General features: G+C 54.6%; 1 protein-coding gene across 1 annotated transcript in view; it reads left to right on the top strand.

The window, feature by feature from the left end:
- Positions 1 to 16291: 16291 nt before the first annotated feature.
- CFAP46 (cilia and flagella associated protein 46) overlaps positions 16292 to 21749 on the top strand; it is a 61554-nt gene continuing 56096 nt past the window's right edge. The window contains exons 1-8 of the mRNA XM_014550606.1: positions 16292 to 16376; positions 16651 to 16775; positions 16940 to 17071; positions 17740 to 17804; positions 19495 to 19659; positions 20056 to 20179; positions 20631 to 20725; positions 21338 to 21448. Coding sequence (XP_014406092.1) covers positions 16328 to 16376; positions 16651 to 16775; positions 16940 to 17071; positions 17740 to 17804; positions 19495 to 19659; positions 20056 to 20179; positions 20631 to 20725; positions 21338 to 21448 — 866 coding nt within the window. The 5' untranslated portion in view covers positions 16292 to 16327. The remainder of the gene's footprint in view (positions 16377 to 16650; positions 16776 to 16939; positions 17072 to 17739; positions 17805 to 19494; positions 19660 to 20055; positions 20180 to 20630; positions 20726 to 21337; positions 21449 to 21749) is intronic.

Raw genomic sequence — 21749 nt, 5'->3', positions numbered from 1 at the left:
GGGACTGTGAGGGTGAGGTCTTCGTGTCCCAGCCATCAGAGCTCTGTGAGCGGACAGAGGTCCTCTCCACCTGGCCACAGTGTTAACCGGCCTCTGCAGGACTCTGCCCTGAGGTCCCAGAACACCAAACCCTGAGGTGACCATGGCACCTGCTGCGTTAGGTCTGTGGTTTATGGAGGTGACACCAAAGTCACGAGCGGACAGTGACAACCACTATGTCAGCAATGGAGGGGAGACATGGGCCTTCGGAATGGAAAGTGATGGATTCTTTTCAGGAGTCTTTACACAACGTTTCCAAATCAGAGATGTCTGGGTGTTCTCTTCAAATTGTTGTAGGCAGCCCTGGCATGGGGCTGCTGGTTCCCTCTGCCTTTCACCCCTCAGCCTGAGGGCCCAGAGAGTGAGGACCCCACCCCAGACCCGCCACAGAAAGCGTGACTGGAGGAGCAGGGGTGTCATTTGGATTAAAGCCTTGAGTCCAAGCACTGGTGTCCGGGAGGCAGGCTCCCCGGACCCACATGGACATCCTAGTGCGGAGCTCACAGCAGGAGCTGCTGGTCTCAAGTGAATTTGGCCTTTGGTTAACCCACATGCTCTGAGGTCTGGTGAGTTCTGCAGGGGCCAGAGGATGGGATGGCCACCACTCAATTTGAAACGTACAGTCATAATCGGGACACTTTATTTCTTCAAATCCGCAGGCACGCTGACCAGAGCTCCCATAGAGAATGGCACGCTGGACTGGCCAGCCTCCTCCTAAATCGTGCTCCCTATTCACAGACGCGCAGGACGGCCGCACACCGCCTGCTGGGCTTGTTTCTTGGTTTGGAGGCAGGCGGGGGATCTGTTTCAGAGCTTTCCGAAGCTTGTCTCGGCATGTTTACATTGGAATCCCTCTAACAAAGAACCTAGAGAGGATTTCATGGGGATTTTCACTGTAACACTCCATCCTGGATGCGTGCCAGGCTGCGGTTCTCAGACGTGTGCCTTCCCGGTGTCTCTTCACGCACAGCCCAGGCACCCGTGGGGCTCTGGGTAGGCGAGGACGAGGCCCAGCTGGCTTCATCAGACGGCAGGTCCTGGGCACGGCATGCATATGTGTGAGTGTGTACAGGCGTGTGTGTGCATGTGTGTGAGTGTGCTGTGCGGGGTGGACGCAGCTGCCTGCAAAGGTGCTGGATCAATAGACACAGGTGACACTATGAAGCCCCTTTTACTCTGTGAAGCAAAAGGCCAGGGTGTTGGGAGACATGTTTCCTGATCTCCAATTAGGTACATAAAGTCCAGGTGAGATTCCTTGTTTAGGGAAGAAACGGCTAACATCGTGCCCCGGTCACTCCACGTGGCCAGGACGGCGAGCATCCTGCTGGCATCAGCTCCACTGCCTGGGATGAACTCTGTCTTGGCCTAAGGCTCGAGGCAGAGACATTGGACTTGTCCTAAAACCAAAGCTGCCGGCTAGTTTTGGCCCTGGTCTGGACGGAGGCAAAGTGGAGGGACTTTAAGAGCTTCTGTATTTTATTTTGAGGCTGTTTGGCAAATTGAAACACTGTTATACAAGTCAGGGTTGCTCAGCTGTTCTTCGTGAGGACCACCCCACCGGCACTCACCCAGGTCGTCTGATTATCTAGGACCCTCAGGTCCCAAAGTGTTCTTCGTGAGGACCACCCCACCGGCACTCACCCAGGGCATCTGATTATCTAGCCCTTGCTAGAGACGTCAGACACCCAGGGACCAAGCCCGGAGGACACAGGCCACCGTGAGGCTAAAATTGTGGGCATCATAGCTGTGGACCCTGAGACCAGAGGCAGGGGTTCTGGGTGGGGGATCTGCAAGAGAACCGGGGAAGAACACGAGAGGACCTGCAGAAGTAACCAGCGAGTCCCGCTGTATGGCCATGCAAAGAGCTTGAGCAACACTGAGGTCGGAGGACGACCTGGTTTTGGAACTTCCCACAAAGTGGCATCAGGACACTGGTTCTGGCAAAGGACAGATGCAAATGTCAATGGAGCGGAATCGAGAGTCCAGAAATAAACCCTCCCATGGCCAACTGGTTCTCAGCAAAAGATGGTCATCTCAACACGTGACGCTGGGACAATGGGACAACCATGTGCATGAAGAGGAATTTATTTATTTATTTGTAGTTATTATTACTTTTAAACCTCACCCAAGGATATTGTTAGAGAGAGTGGAAGGAGGGAAAGAAGACAGTGAGAAATACTGATGTGAGAGAAACACATCGATTGGTTGCCTCCTGCACACGCCCCAACCAGGGCCCTGGCCGGGGAGGAGGCTGCAACTGAGATACATGCCCTTGACTGGAATCAAACCTGGGGCCCTGTGGTCCACAGGCCAGCACTCTATCACTGAGCCAAACCAGCTAGGGCGTATATAAAAAGATGAATTCAATGAAAATGGATCAGAGACCTAAATGAAAGAACTAAAATGATGCATAAAGATCCTTTCTCCTCCAGGCTCATTCTCTTCAAAGTAATTAACACCAAATTTAGCCCGCACATTATCATGCTTCTCCGCTTCTTCTCAAAGTGTGCTGAAGCATCAGTTCATGTTCTGCCTAAAAAACCGAGATGTACGAGCGGGACACCCGTCTGCAGAGCGCGGGGTGGTGCATCCCCACCTGATGTGTGCACCTTGGCACTGGGAGGGGAGTCATGAATGTGCCACGGGTTTGGACACGTGACGTCCACATGGGATCACGTCCCGTGTCCCCATGTGACGTCCACATGGGATCACGTCCCGTGTCCCACAAGGAGGGATCCAGCTGCCCCTAGATGGCCCTCAGAGCTGTGGTCTGGGAGGGTCTGCCTGGTGGGATCCTGCAGGGAGGGAGCATTCCAGAATGCAGAGGGTGCCAGTTAGGGTCCCCTCTCGTGCACGCTGGGCAGGCAGCCCCATCAGGTTGAGGATTGGCCCTGACGGGCTCACAGGGAGCAGGCGGCAGCCACTGGTCCGGGGTCCTCACATCTCTCCCAGGGGGCTGAGCAGGGAGGAGCCACCTGCTGCTGTCCTGTGTGAGGCTTAGGCCAGCTGTGTCCACTAGGGTTGCCGCTCCAGGGCCTTGCTTTGGAGCAAAGGGGGTGACTTACCACTTGCTGCCCCAGAATCTGGGCCCCCAGCCTGGTCTGAGGCTGAGCCTGCTGCTCTGTGATGGAGAGTTACTGCCTGCTCGCTTAGATGGGCTCCTCCCAGCCCTTCGCTGAGGCCCTGCGGCCCTTTCTCCTCTGAGTCACTGTGGAAGGTTCTCTCCAGAGAGAGAGAGGCATCCAGATGGTTGGCGTCCTGTGTGCTGTTCAAATGCCTCGTAGACAGTGGCCCTGACACTCAGAACAGGGTCTGGGATCAGTGCGGCGCCGCCGTCCAGGCTGGTGGGTCCTCCACACACGGTCCTGAGGACGGAGTCTGGTCAGCCTGTGGCTCCTCTAATCTGCAGCGTCTGAGGACAGACCGTGGAATCACATGCACGAGAGAAGGCTCTCTGGTGAGAAAAGAGTCATGAAGCCAGAACACCTCCGAGGAAGCAGCAGAACACGTCACCGTGCGTTCAGGCCGGAAGACTCTTCCTTTCTAAGCCTGCTGGGGTTTCCCACACATTTTCCTTCTTTTTTTTTTTTTTTTGATGATGAGTCCTAAGTTGCCCATCTCTTCACAAGTCCTTATTTTGGGAAACTTAGCTACAGCTTCCCATGATTATGAATGATTCTCTATCCTGAATACAATCTGCCCAGGCTTGTTTCCTGCGAGCTCTTCACCACGCACTGACAGCGGCCAGGTGCAGCCTGCCGCTCTGCCCACCTTCTGGCTGTCGGGTCCCCCTCCTGCTCTTCTGAGAAGTAGGCCCACTGGGTCAGATTTGCATGGGGACCCCTGGGCTCCCCCAGGGTGGGGAAAGAAGGAGATGTCCACCCCTCGTCCCTTTTCTGAGTTCAACTCTGAGGTCACCAGGGCCCGTTGGGATCCTCCCACCTGTGCCCTGGGTCCCTGCCCTGCAAGCACTGGAGGCCCCTCTGTACTGGTTCCAGTGCCTCTAGTCGGGCCTTGATGGCAGCCCTGGGCAGCTGCATGGACAGGCTGTCTTGGCCATGCCCACCCCTGGCCCCACCAAGGGAGAGGATCATCACCACTGCCAGGTTGGTGTTGGTGATGTCACCTAACTCGGCTGACTGTGGGCCAGGTGTGAGCAGGGGAAGGAGAGGCTCTGCTGATGTGACCTTCCCGTCTGATCAGATGCCCGGACGTGGCCCCGGTTGGGATGGAGAATCTCCTTGTGTCCTCCCCCGTAACCTGCCTGGACCCCAGACACACAGCCCTCCAACCTACCCTACAGTTTGCTTCTTTGTCCTGTTTGCTTCTGTCTGACTCTACACCCACACACCCCCATGGCTCCAGCTCAGAACCACAAGGGCCCAGGTCTGTCTGTTCACAGGTGTATAGAACGGGCCTGGCCCTCAGGAGCTCAGCACATACCTGCTGGGGAGGAGTAAAGACTGTGCAGCTGAACAGAGATGTGCCCAGAGGAAGAGGGTCCTTTTGCAACGTTAATGAGTCTTCTTTGCAAACTGGGAAGGCAAATACATATGACCTCAAATAAAACCACACCTGTTTGCTAGCTGTTAGACTGTAAAACCTCAGTTGCTGTCAGGATAACAAAGGCTCATTAAAAATCTCGTTACAACCTTTGCTGCATGTAGTGGTCCCACTCCTGACATGCCATGTGGACGGAATCACTATAATTTAACGGATGGTTCTTTGTGCCCCCTCAGCACAGTCATTCTAACATCTTCACACCAGTGTTTGAAGGTGGGACCTGGCCATCACCGAACGTGTCAGAAATGCATGTCCTAGGTGCCTACGCAGACTGACTCAGAATCTTTGGTGTGGGGCCTGGCAATCCGTGCTTTGACAAGGCCCCCGGAGGTTCCAGGGCTTGGTTGAGTTTGAGAACCTTGCTGCACAGTCTCCGCAGTTTAAGTCATCACACTAGTTGGGATTCACAAATGAGACAGACACCCTTGGACGTGCCCAGGTTTTATGTGTGAAAATCACACACAAAGCACTAGAAATCAATCACTTAATCTTCTTTTCTTAACATGGCAGTCGCAGGATTATTTTGCAAATCCAGGAGCATTTACTGAAGCTGCACCAAAAAGGGTTACTTACGATGACTGCTAATGGGAAAAGGCAAGACTTCCCATTCACCTGTCTTACTTAATTATCTCTGATTGTTCCTGAACCCCAACTAAAAGGACCAAAGTGAATTAAAGGGCAAAAGTGCATAAACCCTCAAGAACCAAGAGAATGGGATGATAGACACCCACAAAATGTAGTTAGGAAGTGAGTGGGCACTGAAGAGACAAAAGAGCGGTGACCAAGACCCACTGCGGGGGGAAGCCTGACACAGAAACATGGGAGGGGCAACCCGGAGGCCCCAGGCATGGTTCCCAGGGACAGGCCTCAGTCCTGCTGCCCAATCCCCTTTCCAGCAGGCCGCTCCCCTGCCTGGTCCTTGCTGTGGCAAGAGGAACAGCGCCATTGACGGCTGACACTGGCTGAGGACTCAGGTCATTGTCACAGGCTCAGATTCCTGTGACTTACCAGGGCCGCGTGGTTACTGAATGGAGGGAGCCCAGAGGCTGACTTGCTGTGAGTTAAACTGACTCTGGAGCAAAACTGCAGACCTGTCTGCGGTCATCCTAAGAGATGCCCAGAGCATTACCAACCAGATGTGGGGGCGCCACCAAATGCTGATAACACAGCAGGGCAGACAGGAGTTCTCATTAAGTATTAGCTGTGCCCATCACCACCACCATGATCACTATGATCACCACCATCACTATCACCACTACCATCATCTTTATTACCATGATCACCACCGCCATCATGACTACCCATTACCATCACTACCACTATCACCATCATCACCGTCATTACCACCATCACCATTACCTTCATCACCACATCACCACCATCATCATCAATAGCTGGTGGCTTCCTAGATTATATAACCTAAAGGATACCTCTGTGACCTGGAAAAGGCTGAGGTTAAGACTTGGCTGGAACAGGATGATTTATTTTGTGAAGGAGGAATGGAGAGACATCCTTTCAGCTCAGCGTTTGGCATCAGGTGACTTCTCCGACCATTCTAGAGCGCCCACCATTGTGTTTAAAAGGGAGATCAGCACAAGGGTGCTGAAGGGAGGCGGGTCCCCACCCCGATCTTCCTGAAGCTCAGATAGCAAAGTGCACTTTGAACCAGTGGTTTTCACATTTCTCTCTCTCCCTCTCTCTCTCTCTCTCTCTCTCTCTCTCTCTCTCCCCTCTTTTCAGCAGAAGAACCTTGATTTTCCCCAACAAAATCTCACAGGAGCCCAGATGGACAACTTCACGTCAGAGCCCCCCAACTGACCAAGGTCCAAGGCTCAGAGGCCCCTGAGCAGCCGGCCCTCCTCCATGCTGAGGTCTCTTCATCCTTGTCCATCAGGGGACAAGCCTTCAGGTACTTCAGTGGTGCCACACCAGAGGGAACTTGAACCTATGGGGTGCTAGGAGGGCTTTCTGATGCTCACAACCATTTCCTGTGCAGGGAAAATTCAAAAGAGAACCCAAAGTTAGCCTATGACCTGCAGTTTCTGAGGCATTATTCGTCATGGTGCACTATCTGTGGCTGAGACACCATGGCAGCAACAGCGTCTACACCGACTTTCACCCCCAGGGCCTGGTCCCCAAGGCACTATCCTTTCAGCTATTGGAAAAGCTGCACTGCCCAGGGAGCGCCCCCTCCAGGCAGATGCCCAAGGACAAGGGACACGTGGAGTGTCCTGCATGTACCAGCACTTCCCATGGGATCCCAAGGGCTGATGGGATCCCACGTGAATCTCGAAACTGGATGGGGCTGCTCCTGGTAATGAAATGCATTTCATGCATCTGTGCTTCTCCTCTCAAACTCTTGCAAAATGAAAACAAGTTTTGACAGTAAAAATTATATTTATTCCTTTTATTTCTACTGTGTTTCCAACATCAACACCATCAGTCTCTTTCCCAGAGGCACTTGCACTGTTTACCGTCGGGGAGAAGGAGCCAGGCGGTGCAGCTCAAGCCTCCTCTCTGGACACCCAGACCTGCCCAGCAGCCCACCCAGCTCTGTCTCTGGTGCAGTCGTCTGGACTCGGATATGGCTCTGTCCACGGGGTGAAGAGTCCTCTGCGACGCCCCAAGGAAGCTCAGGGACTGCCAGAGGTCTCAGCAGTGAGAGGGGCCACAACCGTCGTTTCCCTCCCCAGCCCACCCGAAGCTCTGCCCCTCCCGGAGTCAGGAGAGAGCCAGCCAGTGTGTGTAGGGTTCCCAGATCAGCCTAAAGCGGCCCTGCTCCCCGTTCATCCCCAGCAGCTCTGTGGTGCTGTGTTTTGTTGCACACAGGCCGTCTGCTCCCACCTAGCTGTCAGCAGCTGGGGAATGGAGCTCTGCTAGGAGCAAGTGCCAAAGGCCTCCTTAACAGGAGGGGGAGAGCTGCTGGGTCACACAGGGGATTTCCTCCTTGTCCCCCGACCCTACCCCCTGAGTGGGGATGAGGGTCCCGATGATCCCAGCAGTGTCTGCAGGGAGCAGGGGACGCCCAAGAAGACGACCCAAGAGAGTCATGCAGACCTGTGTCCCCAGGAGCAGCCCTACACCTGCTCCGGCAGGAGGAAGAATCATGATGGTTTTACCTGGTGTTGCCTCCACCTGGACCAGACATCCCTTGCAGCTCATGGGTATAACAGCGAGGTAGCCACTCCTGCCCAGCCAGCACGCTGTGGGTGAGTCCAGGCCATCCTCAGAGCTTGGCCTCTGTGTCTTAGATCACCCAGTCCCCAGGGATGTAGAGCTTTCATACTTCCTCTGCTCACACAGCTTCGAAATGCTGACGCGGCTGCACCGGGTGGCTCCCCAGAGAGCAGAAACGCCTGGCTCAGCCCTGGGCTAACGCCCCTCAGAGGACACTCAGTGTTGTTTCTTCCCATGACCATCAGAAGACAGGCCGCAGCATGAAGTGGAGCTGGTTCAAGCCTATGACAAACGCAGGTCACGCCAAGAACAGGTGTCCTTTGTGACTGAACTGAAAACAGACCAGCACTAGCCCTGGCCTGAGGAGTCCTCGTGAGATGGCGCAGTTGACCCGTGGGCCTCTGTGAACCAGGCAGGCGTCCCGGGTCTCACGGTGGCCGGTTCTGAATTGGGAGGAAACCCCTTCCCTTGGAGAGGATGCCGGCCTCCCTCCTGCCTGCCCCTCCCACAGCATCAGGGCCTTACCCGGGGACCCTCTGAGAGCGAGCCCAGCCCCCAGGGCCCCAGCAGGGAGGAACCAGATGTCCAGGCACCTCCTTCACAACCTGCACTCGAGAGAGGGAAATGCATGTTGAGATTTCTAGGTCACCGAGAGGGGCGCGGGGACTATTTTTAACTGACTCGCCTGGACTTTTTATAGGAGGACAGAGGTGGCTTCTTCTCTTCTGGCTCCACAGCTTCTGCCACTGATGGTCAAATCTGTCTTCAGAAATCTAAGAAAAAGGCTCAATAAAACCCCGTCATAAATCAGGTATCTATACCTTTCTGAGTCAGAGTTCTTTTCAGAACTGGCCGTTGGGTTTTTACTGATCTGTACGATAACTTTTCCTAAGACGTCTTCATCATAGGAAGGGCCAGGACTGTCATGTTCCTGAAACGCACACAGACTGGCCTGGACACCTGCCCAGTGCCCCACCTCTCCCTGTCCCCTAGGAAACGTAGCCCGAGGGGCTGGGACCCACCAGGGACCCTTCACAATAGGGAAGGGCAGGAGGAAGGGGCAGCTGGAATCGTGTGTGCACAGCACAGGGGTGCACGCCCCAGTTGCAGGGTGAGATGGGGTGTGTATCTAAAGCCCCACAGGTGAGCCCACAGGTGTTCTTGACTAACAATAATGACTCACATGGGGATTGTTTCATGGATCACACCCTCTGGACCCCGCACCTCCCCCCGCAACATCTTATCCCCGCAGACCTCCCAGCCCCAGTGTCCTGCCTGCCCAGAGGAGATGGGGAGGAAGAAGGTGCAGGGGATTCTCAGGGGATGTGAGGATGCGGGACAGAGCCTGAAGCCAGGGTTCCTGCTTCAGTGTGAGGGTGACCCTCTGAGCACACCAGCCCAGCTGCAGGGGGGAGGGTGCCCTCCGGTGGCCACCTGCGCCACCTGCACCCGGAGCCCTGGGAACAGCAGGGCAATGCTGAAGGGCCTTGGCCGCCTCCTGCAGTTAGCTGAAAGCCTCACAGCAGTGACTTTTTAATATGTGTAATGTTTCTCTTTGTGGTATTGCAATTTAGAATAAAAATAGATGTATTTGGCCTCAAAAAGAAGGTCCACATCCCAGCCCCTGGGCCCTGTGAATGGGACTTTATCTGGAAATAAGGTCTCTACCGATGTGAATAAGAGTCTCAAAATGAGGCGGTCCTGGGTTTAGGATGGGCCCTAACTCCAGTCACTGGTGTCCTTATGCGACAAAGAAGAGGGAGGTTTGAGACAGAGACGGGGGGCAGATGGAGGCAGAGATTGGGTGATGAGGCCACACGCCAAGGACCTGGAAGAGGCAGGAGGGAGCCTCCCCTGGAGCCCCCGGAGGGATCTGAACGGGAGTTTGGACTTCTGCCTCCAGAAATGACTGAGGGAGTCGTTTCTGTTGTTTGAGCCACTCAGTTTGGCTTATTAGTGCAGCAGCCTTAGGAAACCAACGCCAGGGGGTCACCAGCCCCGTCACCTCTCCCTTCTCCTGACGTGTGGCTTTGGATGCTCTCGGGAGAAGTCTGTGGGGAGCGAGCCCGCAGAGCAGGAAAGGAGCCTTGAGGCCATGCCCACCAGGGGGTGTCCTGGCTCCCCTGGAAGTCACACCCCAGCTTCTTGCACCTTCGTATGGGGGGCTGGCACAGGCTGCCCCTTCCTGAGGACTGTGAACGCCCCACTGACACGGGGAAGGTTGGACGGATAGAGAGGGGAGGGATGGCCCCTTGAACCAGCGAGGGTGCTGCTGTGAAGTGGAGAGGAAACCTCAAGGGATTGGGGCTCAGAGGCAACTTGGGAGAGTTATTTGAACAAAGTTAATGTTCATAAAGCAAATGGGGAAGCGCTCACGTTTTTCATTTTCAATCAACGTGCATTTATGAACATCTTTATTCAGTTTTCATTTGGGGTGGGAAGTTATTTAAATTTTAATTTCAATAACTCAAAATAGGGTTGTTATTCTTGCCCACGTTTTTTTCCCCCTTGAGAAAGATCGGAAGCTCCTTGCCAAAAGAAAAATAAGTCACTAGCTTAATAAATAATGAAACACAGGCAAACTGCTAATGCTTAATTTTTCATAGTTTTATGAATATTTCAGCAAATAATTGGAGGCTCCGTAGGTTGCAATAACAAGACCACCAGGGTGCCAGTGGTGAAGGGTGGAGTCTTCGTCCCCTGACCTCTTGAAGTTATTTGTTTAAGATTGAAGAAGGAGTTAGTTTCATTTTTCAATTCATTGAACAAAGATATTTATACTCAAGATGATGCAACAGCGGGGAATTGTAACCACACCACCATTCTTTTGACATTGTTTCTGTAAGTGCAATGGAGCAGGAATTGATCCGCGGGCCTCTCTGAACCAGACAGGCGTCCCGGGTCTCACATGTGGGGCTTTAGATACACACACACCCCCATCTCACCCTGGTTGGGCTGGTTCTGACTAATATGTAGTTTGCAGATAACGTATTTGTATAAGAACCCTAGGAACTAATTTCAGGAGATATGGACTCCAACCTTTAGTCATCCAAGTTCTAGGAGATTTGCTAACTTTCCAATGTAGAGCCAGGATGATGCATATCAGACCATCACTTGACCAGTTGCGAGGTCCTTATTGGAATGGACTGTGCTGTCCTGCAAGTAGAGAACTTTTCTTTGTTTTGCTTTCCCTCTCCCTCCTTATAGGAACCTCTGAGATTTGGAGATGAACTTTGAAAGAAGAGGCCTTCATCTTCTCAGGTTACTAGTACTTGAATAAACCTCTTTCCTTTTTCACCAGCATTTGTCTCACCAGTTTGGTTTTTGCGGCAACAGGCAGCTGAACCTTGGTTCTGGTTACAATGACACCTCCCAGAACATGGTGTCAGGGTTCTGCTCCCAAAAGACACTCATCGGTTCAGCTGGATTCAGTTCTGACTGGTGTCCTATGGGGGAGGGGAGGGTCACCTGGTGAGGAGGGCAAGCAGGGCAGGGCTTGCCTGCCTGCTGGGGAACTCATGTAGAGAAGTTTGTCACACATGTGCTCACACTAACCTTCTCTCACACACACACACACACACACACACACGCTCACACAAACATGCTCAGGCTCACACACATGCATGCTCACACTCACACATGGTCCATTGTTGTCAGGGTGATGGAGAAAGGCCTCCCATGCCAACACAGGCTGCCTTCTCCCAGGGGCTCCAGGACACAAGCTTGAGGCCCGTGGTTTGCATTTGCACAGAAATGCTGACATTTCCTCTTGCCTTCTGCAACTTCCGCCCTTATTCTGACTCCAGCCTTTAGGAGTATAATTAAAGCCAACCTCAGTCAAAACACTTCCCGACTTCCAAGCTAGCTGCCGGCATCATTGACTGGTGACAGCTCCCTTCCAGCCTCTCACAGCTTCAGCGAACCCGCCTCCCGAGGCAGGAGCAGGGGTGCTGGAAGGCCCCTGGCCCCTGCGCCCCTGGTTGGGCTTAGTTTGGAAACATGTGGATGCAGACAGAGTCCCAGGCCCACCGTGGCCCACATACCCCGAGCCTGAGCGGGACAGTCTGGATTCAGGCCTGCTCTTCTCACAAAAGGAAAGTCTGTGGTGTCTCATAGCCGAGACTGGGGCCTTGGGGCTGACGCATGGCACTGGCTTCAGGCTCTGTTGCAGGAGAACTGCTTGCCCGGGAGCATATTCTCTCTAAAGGAATCGGGGAGCAAAGTCTGGGGACCAGGCTGAGGGTGTGAACGGCCAAATCCCCAGAGGCACTACTATCTCCCAACCCCACGTTCTGTCCACGCAACTGCTTGCCCGGGAGCATATTCTCTCTAAAGGAATCGGGAGCAAAGTCTGGGGACCAGGCTGAGGTGTGAACGGCCAAATCCCCAGAGGCACTGCTATCTCCCAACCCCACGTTCTGTCCACGTCCCTGTTCACCTGCTCAGCGGCCTCCGCAGGTGGGCAGGATATGTGGTCATCTCCGCCAGTCAGACATGGATGTTGGTGCTGAAGCCACTGGACATGAGCTGGCTCAGCCCCAAGGCCAGCGCCCATCTCCAGGAGGGAGTTTGGTTTTGTTGTGGGTCTCAGCCTGCGGGTCTGAGTGTGAGCTTACTGGGAGGGTGTCTCAGGGAGCACCGTGGGGCATGGAGATGGGAGGTGGCGGGAGGACGGCCTCGGGTTCCACTGCGCCCAGTGAGAACAGAGCTCTCAGCCCTGACTCCCAGCAGCCTCATCACCAGGCGGGTGGGGCAGCCTTAGCGGCCTGATGAGGAGGGAGGGGTTGGAGTGCCTGGAAGGTCCTGGGGGAGCCTGCGTGGCTGCAACATTCCAGCTCCTGAGCACAACAGAGGCGGCCCCCAGGCTCCCAGGAGCAGGAGAGGCCAAACCTTAAGAATAGACACAAATCCAAAATGCTCCCTCTGCCGTGGAGGGCGCAGTTCTCTCTGTCCCCACAGTGGGGCTCACCTGGAGGACCCAGACCCTGCAGGGGCCCCATGGTATCCACCAAAAGGCTGCCCAGTGCAGGACCTCAGGGAACAGCAAGGACGGTGCCAGGTGCCCCCGGGGAATGCAGGCACTTCTCCCAGGAGCAGGAGAGGCCAAACCTTAAGAATAGACACAAATCCAAAATGCTCCCTCTGCCGTGGAGGGCGCAGTTCTCTCTGTCCCCACAGTGGGGCTCACCCGGAGGACCCAGACCCTGCAGGGGCCCCATGGTATCCACCAAAAGGCTGCCCAGTGCCAGGACCTCAGGGAACAGCAAGGACGGTGCCAGGTGCCCCCGGGGAATGCAGGCACTTGGAGGGCAGGGTCCGCGGCTCAGCACAGCTGTCACCGGCTGTGTGCGAGGGTGGCGGGGTCATAGCTGCCATCCCAATTCAGTCGCCAACTTGGATGGGTAGATGGTGAAATTTTCTATTTCTATCACATCACTGTGCAGCCCATCAGAGCCGACGGATCTTGCATTTGAACAGCTAGCTGCCTGCTGTGTGTGGTGCTGGGAGAATAATAGGAAGTGCGTTCATACCGTTCATACTGAGGCCATTAGCAGGAGGGAGGGAGGGCCCCCTGAATATGTGGCTAAAAATACCAGCCAGCGCCTCAGGGAGCAGAGCTGCAGGGCCAGGAGGTGGAGGCTCTTTCTTCCCCAAATGCAGGAAAGGACCGTCTCCACAGACCAGTGTGCCCTCCGTAGTCAGTAGCCTCCTTGCAGAGCCCAGGAGGTAAACTCGGAGGTTTGGGCAGTGAAATATCCTAAAGGCTCCCCGGGTACCATTCCCCAAGCACCACCACGCACCAGCCCCGTGCCCCCCACTCAGCACCGTCTCTCTGTCTCAGCCCCCAGACTCAGGCAGCTCCCTGACTTACCAGCGTGGCCTGCAGCTGCTCAGCAAGGAATTAACATTAACGGAGTGGGGCCTGAACCTCTGGGTTTGTTCTAGAGCCTGAGTCCCCACCCTGCAGTGACCCTCGGGAGCCCGGAGCCCCGAGGCAGGATTCCGCCTGTGCCCTGCCTGTGGAATGAATGAAGACAGCCCGGCCTCCTGGGATTGTAGGAAGTGACCAGGCACTCAGACCCACCCCAGCCTTCCTTCCCCGCTGGCGTCCTTTCCACTCTGTACCTCTCTGGCCTGCAGGCCCAGCCTGGCTCCAGCCCTGCTGTCTGTCCTGGCTTTCCTTCCTCTGTCCCTTTGTTCCTCCAGTACTTCTTGCATCTCATTACACATTTCTCTTTACATGTCTGCTCTGAGCCACAGGGGAGGGGGAGTCAGCGCTGGCCACAGCCTTACAAAATAGCCTGTTCTTTCTTGAGTAGAGTAGAGCATCACTCTGAAAGGTAAGTCTCCTCTCCTGCCCCTTCCCCACAGTTACTGGATTCCAGTGACACCCTGACATCCTTATTTGACCATGGCCTCCCAGGAACTGCTGCCTGGAGCCTTCCAAGAGCTGCCTGGGGTCCCCAAACAGGGCAGGTGGCAGGTGGCAGGTCAGAGAGGAGCAGAGAGTTGGGGCTCACTCTGAGTTATGCATAGAGGTTGGGGGAGTGGAAATCTGGGGCAAAGGAAGTGTGCATTGGGAATTTCCACAGATATTCCCAAGTTGCCCTCCTTAGAGGTGGTACCAGTTTATTCTCCCATAATGTTACAAAGACTGGAAGAAATCAAGCAATGCTCAGAGGGTTTGGAGTCACACTTTATTCACCGGTGGGCCCAGAGAAAAATGCCTTTCAAATTCTGGGCAAAGCTTCAAGCAGAACTTCCCTTTTTATTAAAAAGCCAGCCCTATGTGTGCTTAGTGGTTATGTCGCTGGTGGCCTTGACAACAACACAGTTCTATCCAATTAAAAAATACACCTGGCATGGCATGAGAGTATGGGCGTATCTAGTCTCTGGCCTACAAGGTCAGACAGCTAAGTTTATCTTCCTCATTATTCAAGCAGGCTAGAGCAGGCTGGAAAGCAAAGTTATTTTTTTTAGAATAAGAAGCCGTCTAAAAAAATAGAGAATTCCAAAGAGTAGTTTTACAAAATAGGGGTTAGCCTTCTCAACATGACCTTCCGTTTTCCCACATTCTCCCCAAACCAGTGTCTTGTCAAACGCTTTTCTCTTTCCCAACCCATAGGTGAAGGATGCTACCTTGTTCCTCAGATTTGTATTTCTCTTTATTATGAGACTAGAGGTCCGGTGCACAAAAATTTTTGCACTGGGTGGGGGTCCCTCAGCCCAGCCTGTGCCCTCTTGCAGTCTGGGACCCCTCAGGGGATGACCACCTGCTGGCTTAGGCTCGCTCCCTGGGGGATTGGGCCTAAGCTGGCAGTCAGACATCCCTCTGGTAGCCTGGGAGCCCTCGGGGGATGTCCACTTGCCAGCGGGGAGCAGGCCTAAGCTGGCAGTCAGACATCCCTCTGGTAGCCTGGGAGCCCTCGGGGGATGTCCACTTGCCAGCGGGGAGCAGGCCTAAGCTGCAGTCTGACATCCTTAGTGCTGCTGAGGAGGTGGGAGAGGCTCCCACCACTACTGCTGTACTGGCAGCCGTCAGCCTGGCTTGTGGCTGAGCAGAGCTCCCCCTGTGGGAGTGCACTGACCACCAGGGGGCAGCTCCTGCATTGAGCGACTGCCCCCTGGTGGTCAGTGTGTGTCATAGTGACCAGTCATTCCAGTTTTTCTGCTATTAGGGTCGGTTTGCATATTACCCTTTTATTATATAGGATTATTATGTTTAAATGCTGCTAATGTCTTCTTCCCTGGTTGGTCTGTTGAACTGGGTGGTTTCCTACAGATTTGTAGGGTTTTAAGGAAATCAGCCCTCCCTCCGCCTGGATGCTGTGTTGCCAATGTTTCCCCAGTTATTGAAAGAGATTTTTATCACTTAGAAGTTTTTATGGGGTCATCACTCTTTCTTTTATAGTCTCTGGGTTTTGTATCCTACTTATTCCCAGACCAAGAATTTTTATAATTATCTGCGTTATTTGGGAAATTTTTGGTCTCATTTTATTTTTTATTTAACTTCTTGATACCTCTAGAGCAGTGGTTCTCAACCTTCCTAATGCCTCGACCCTTTAATACAGTTCCTCATGTTGTGGTGACCCCCAATTTCATTGTTACAAATTGAACATAATTAAAGCATAGTGATTAATCACAAAAACAATATGTAATTATATATGTGTTTTCCGATGGTCTTAGGCGACCCCCAAAGGGGTCGCGACCCACAGGTTGAGAACCGCTGCTCTAGAGCTATGTTTGGTGTAAGAGTGAGGTAGGGTTCTATAGCCGCCTAGCTGTCACGTGCCCCGGTCTGTCACTGTCTGATAAGCCGGGCCAGCTTTTCATAAGCTGTGTTTCTGGGTGGTTTCAGCCCTGCTCTGCTCCCCCGAGGTCCTCGCTTTCGGGGGCTGGGGAGCCCGCATAGGGTGGGCTCGGGGGAGTTCGCTTACGGACAAGTGTGGCCCCGCTGCCGACCTGTAGGACCAGTCCGCGTCCCCCTGTCGCTAGGCAACCGCCAGCGGCTGCAAGGGATTGAGGAAGACGCCGGGGCAGAGGCGCCATGGACCTGGTCATTACTCAGGAGCTGGCCCGCGCTGAGAGCCACCAGGGTGGGCGGGGACCCGACCCCGAGAGCCTTCCGGACCCTGGGGTCCCCCTCCCCCCACCCCCGGGAGCGGGTACCGGGAGGCTGTGATTCTGAACCTGAGGCTCCCCCGCCGCGCCGCTGGGGGCGGGGCCGTGCCGAGAGGATCCTGTCCCTGTCGGGCGGCCACCCAGGGGCGCGGCCCGGGCTGCCAGCCTGACCCAGGCCCCTCTTGGACCCTCCTGACTGCCCCTCGCTGCCCAGTGCTCACCAGCCTTCCTCAACGCTTGTCCTGACAGATGCCACCTCCCTGAAGAGAGCGTACGAGTTGATTAAGTCCGCCAACCTGGGGAAATCCGAGTTTGACCCCACCGAGAGCTTCAGCCCCGACCTGTTCGTTCTGTGCGCCGAGCAGGCCCTGAAGGTCATTGTCCGAGGGGTTTCTGCTGGAAGCTGAAGGATGGGGAGGGCACAGCGCCCGGTGGGTGCCCAGGGAGAGACCGCTGGGCCCCTCCCTCCTCAGGGCGACCTGGAGCTCCGCCTTGTGTTTTGGGAAGGAGGCAGCGACCGGGCGGTGTTCTCTTGCAGATGGGGCAGCCGGAGGTGAGCGAGGACTGCATCCAGATGTACTTCAAGGCGAAGGGGCCGGTCACCCATTTTCTGGGCCGAGCGCACCTGTGCAGGGCCCAGCTGTGTGCCCCCAAGTCCACCGAAAATCTGGTGAGAGCCGGCTCCCGGAGCTTATTTAAATATTTTTATTGATTTCAGAGAGGAAGGGAGAGGGATAGAGAGATAGAAACATTAATGGTGAGAGAGAATCATAGATTGGCTGCCTCCTGCACGCCCCCTACTGGGGGGGGGGGGATCGAGGCCCCCCCCCACCATGCGCCCTTGGCCTGCATTTAATCTGGGCCCCCTTAGCCCGCAGGCCAATGTTCTATCCACTGAGCCAAACCAGCCAGGGCGCCCTGCGCTGTCTTTTTAGTTCCTGTGGACCAGGAGGCTTGACATGGACACTCTCAAGATGGTCAGTGAGATGAGGTGTCTGCCCTACTCTACTTCTCCCAGGAGGTTGCCTCGATTCTCCTCAAAATTCCACATCTGGAATCACAACAGTTAATATTTAACACCCCCTTCCAAAATTATGTCAGGCTACACAAACCTTAAAGTATTTAAAATATATATTTTTATTGAGGAAGGGAGAGGGGGATAGAAACATCAATGATGAGGGAGAATTGCTTATCGGTTGCCTCCTGCTCGCCCCCTACCGGGGATCCAGCCCACAACCTGGGAATACTAGTATGCCCTTGACCAGAATCGAACCCGGGACCCTTCAGTCCGCTGAGCCCAACCGGCTAGGGCTAATTGTGCAATTCTTTGTGTTTTAGGAGGAGTTTGAAAATTGCGTGACTCAGTACATGAAAGCGATCAACTTTGCGAAAGGAGAACCTCGGTAGGCCATGGTTCTGTCGCTCCCGACTGGGACTGTGTGAAAGGTTTAGACCAGGATCTACCGAGTGGTTCTCCCTGTTCCTTGCTCTGTGTGGTTAGTGCACTAATCGTGTCACCCACGTCTCTAAGGTAGAGCTGGGCTGAGGGCACAGTCCCCGTAGCTGCATCCTCTGCTCTGGTCCGTGGTTTCCGGGGCCTGGGGGTGATTTGTACCAGCTTCCTCGACGGGCCTCTCTTCACCAGTTCCCGGGCCGCTCGGGGGCTCAGCATCCCTCCCTGCGCTGCCCCCATTGGCCTGTGTTCCCCCAGCCACCACCTGGGCTCAGGCCTCATGTCTGTGGAGGTGATTTGGCTGAGACTCCAACACAGTTTTCTTCTTAATTAATACTTGCTTCATCAAAAATACTATGTAAGCTTGCACGCAACCTTTTTAGATAGGACACAACATTTTAAGGAGATTTCAGCTTAAATCCTGGGTTTGCTCCCTCACTGTCCCGCTGCTGCCATTGATGGCCTTCTCTGGCTGGCCCCTGTAATAGGTGCTGGAGATGCGGGGCCCAGCCCCCAGACTCCCTCAGTGGGGACCTGCAGACAGGGAAGCCCACAACATTTTAAGGAGATTTCAGCTTAAATCCTGGGTTCGCTCACTCACTGTCCCGCTACCTTCTCTGGCCCCTTTAATAGGTGCTGGAGATGCGGGGCCCAGCCCCCAGGCTCCCTCAGTGGGGACCTGCAGACAGGGAAGCCTGGTGGCCTCAAGCCAGAGGTTCTAAAGACAGTGGGTGTTTCAAGGGGACCATGCCCTGGGGCCAGGAAGCCGGAGCGGTGGGCACTGTCAGGGAGGGGCCTGGTCGCTGCTGCATGCCAGGGGTTTTGGGCTCTGAGTAAACCCACAAAGGAACCAGCAGCCTTGTCTTACTGCCAGCGCCCTGAGTCCTTCTCCTTCCTGGGTAATAGCGTTAATTAGCATCACGCATGCATCTAAGGGCCAGTGGAGAAGACCGGCAGACACCTGGGGTCCTACAAGGCAGAGCCCCCCCCAGCCCCCCAAGAGAGGCCTGTAGAAAAAGGGACGAATCAGCCCCTGTGATTCTGAACTCAGTCCCTCAGGTGGCTCCCTGCAGCCCTCAGGAAGAAGCCCAGCTTCCCAGGGGTGTCCTGACCCCCCACACTTTGCATTTCCTGTGTACACACACAGCCTGCTCCCGGAAGGCTCTGCTCTCCCTCCTCCGCCTGCCAGTCCTCTTTTCCCGCACTGCTCTCCTGGCTGATTCCTGGTCACCTTTTGGGTCTCAGCAGGATGTCACCTCCAGGAAGCCTTCCTTGATTCTCCCTGCTCTTGCCTGTTCTTGTCTATTCCTTGGGAGTCAAAGGAGGCCTTGCTCAGTGGTATATTTTCGTGGGAAGCTGGGTACTTTGTGGAGTGACTGAATGAGAGAGGTGTTCTCCAGTCTGGCATCGGGAGCCTGTGGCCGGGTGATGGTGGCCGGGGCTGAGCTGGTGTCTGAGCAGGGCACCAGGCTGCCCCTGGGAGGGCTGTGCGTGTTTGTTCATGCAGTGCGGGCCATAGATCTCAGAGGGGACTGCTGCCACCTGCTGGGGACAGAGGAACTCAGCTTTCTTCCCAGAAGAGGGCTGGGGACGGGCTCTGCTTCCGACCTGGTCTCAGACTTCCTCCTCTTGTGCCGTAGGTATTACTTCTTGGTCTATAATGCCTCGGTCCTGTACTGGCAAATGGTGAGGCCCTTTCTCAAGCCTGGGTATTATCAGTACGTGATCCCCAGCCTCTCCCAGATCGTGAGCGTGTTAAACCAGACGGAGGAGGAGGACAAGGACTGGCAGGCAGAGCTGATGCTGTGAGTGGAGGCGCCTGCCCTGCCTCGCCCCGTGGGCGGTCACCCCCCGTGTGCAGGCGTAGGTCACTGCTCCGGCTCTGTAGCGAGGGTCCTGCGTTGTGTGACTGGTCTGAGGATGTTTCTGACTGTAGGTGACATCCCCTGGGTGTGACAACAGGACGTGTGCTTTGACTCAAAACACAGAAAGTGTGAGCCTGTCCCATAGTCCAGTCCCCTTCCCCCTCCTCATCCCTGCCAAGCCAGACGCTGGCTCGGGGCAAGGAGCTGGCCCGTCCGGTGTCTTCCGAAGTCTGTGCAACATGAAAATAACACCAGCGTCATAGGCTGCTTATTAGCCATTTGCAACAGAAAATGGTTTCACCAGCGTCTTCTCTCCGCCACTTTGGTGTTCTCCAGGGAGCTGCTGGAGTGCTACCTACAGGCTGGAAGGAAGGAGGAGGCCGCGAAGCTTTGTCCCACAGCAGCGCCGTTCGTAAAAGAGCACGCGCCGCACAGATACCAGCAGATGTTTTCTGTGATGGTGAGTCGGCAGGTCCAACGTGGAGGCAGAAGAAGTAGTTTTGCTCAGTGTCCTCAGTCAGAAACCTGCATGAAACCAGCCTGCAGGTCCAGCCCCCGAGGGACACAAAACATGCAGACACAGACACAACACACAGCTGTTCTTCACTGCGCCTCTGAGTGTTTCCTCTGTAACAAACAGCACTGACTTTTAAAAACAGTGGAAAACTTGGAGAGTAATGACCATAACAACGTGTATGAAGAGCATTCATCATCTATTAAGTCTTGCGTTGGAAATCAAGTGATATATGAAAAACTAAGTACTAAACATAATTCATGAAAAGATAGTTGTTCATTGCCAATGTTAACGTCAAAGAAGGAATATTCGCCAACGAATAGCTCAACGCGACATCCGATCTCTACCTGGTTCCTCATTGAAACCTGAACGGATATCTTGTTCCGTTTCATAACAGGTACGTCATGAATTGATGGACGAGCATCAGTTACAGGAAGAAAAGAAACGTTCCATTAACCTGGCCATCACTTTCCACATTAACTTTCTAAAACAGTAAGTGTTTAGGGAGGGAGAACAGGCGTGAGATTTCCCGGTGCCCTCTCTCTGCTGTGCCCGTGGGGGCGGAGCTGCGGGACAGCCGTGGAGGGGGGCCTCTACCCCAGGGGAGGTTGGAGGCTGGCCAGGAAATTCAGCAAAACTAGAAGAGTGGGTGAGACCCTGCCGGAGCAGCTGGAGGGCCCAGGGAGAGGAATTGTACCCAGGCACAGACCTGCTGCCGCGGAGAGGGGGGAGGGTGGGCGAGATGCCAGCGTAGGGGAGAGGCCAGGGCAGCGAGGAGGCCTGGGTCCCGGGGCAGCCAGTGCGAGGGGCTTGGCATCCCGCAAGGTGGGCTCTGTGTGTGCGGCTGGCCCGGTGGAGGGGCTGGTGCACAGTGTCCGGGGTGTGTTCGTTTTCAGTGACGTAGGAAGAAAGCCGGATACGGGGGTGGGGGCGGGTGAGGCGCGTGAGGTGTCGACCAGGAGCCGAGGAGAGAAAGGAGGTGGATTCATTTTAGGCCTCTGTTCAGTGGGAGAAACAGGTTCATGGACTCAGAGTATTTTTTTTTTAGGATGATTTGAATAAACCCAACAGGAGCTGCGTTATTTATGTTTGAATTAATTCTAGAAAATTGGATAAGAATGATTTACCTGAAGATGCCAACAAAATTCTGAAGAGCACCTATAAACAGTTAGATCTCTATAATCACCAGAGCCCGCCTTCGACGGAAGAGGAAAAGTAAGTGTTTATGCGCTACAGGTGCACAGCTGCACGTGGCGGTACGAGATCCGGTAAGGACGGGAGAAAGGGACGGAGACAGGGAGCACCCCGGCTACCCCCACTCGCCCGCCACGCGTGCTTCCTCGGGCTGCAGTGCACTTCCTCTAGCTCCTGTGGTTCTGAGGCCTGTGCTGTGCGGGCCGCGCTGGGGATCTGTAACTTCACATCCTACTTTTGAAAGTCAAATAGAAGTGCTTTTCAAGGTCACCTTCCTGAGGGGCTGCCCAGCATTTCCAGGTGGAAGACAAGGGTTCTGGTC

The sequence above is a fragment of the Myotis brandtii genome, unplaced genomic scaffold, assembly GCF_000412655.1.
Source record: "Myotis brandtii unplaced genomic scaffold, ASM41265v1 scaffold604, whole genome shotgun sequence".
NCBI lineage: Eukaryota > Metazoa > Chordata > Mammalia > Chiroptera > Vespertilionidae > Myotis > Myotis brandtii.
This window is presented reverse-complemented; position numbering and strand designations above follow the sequence as displayed.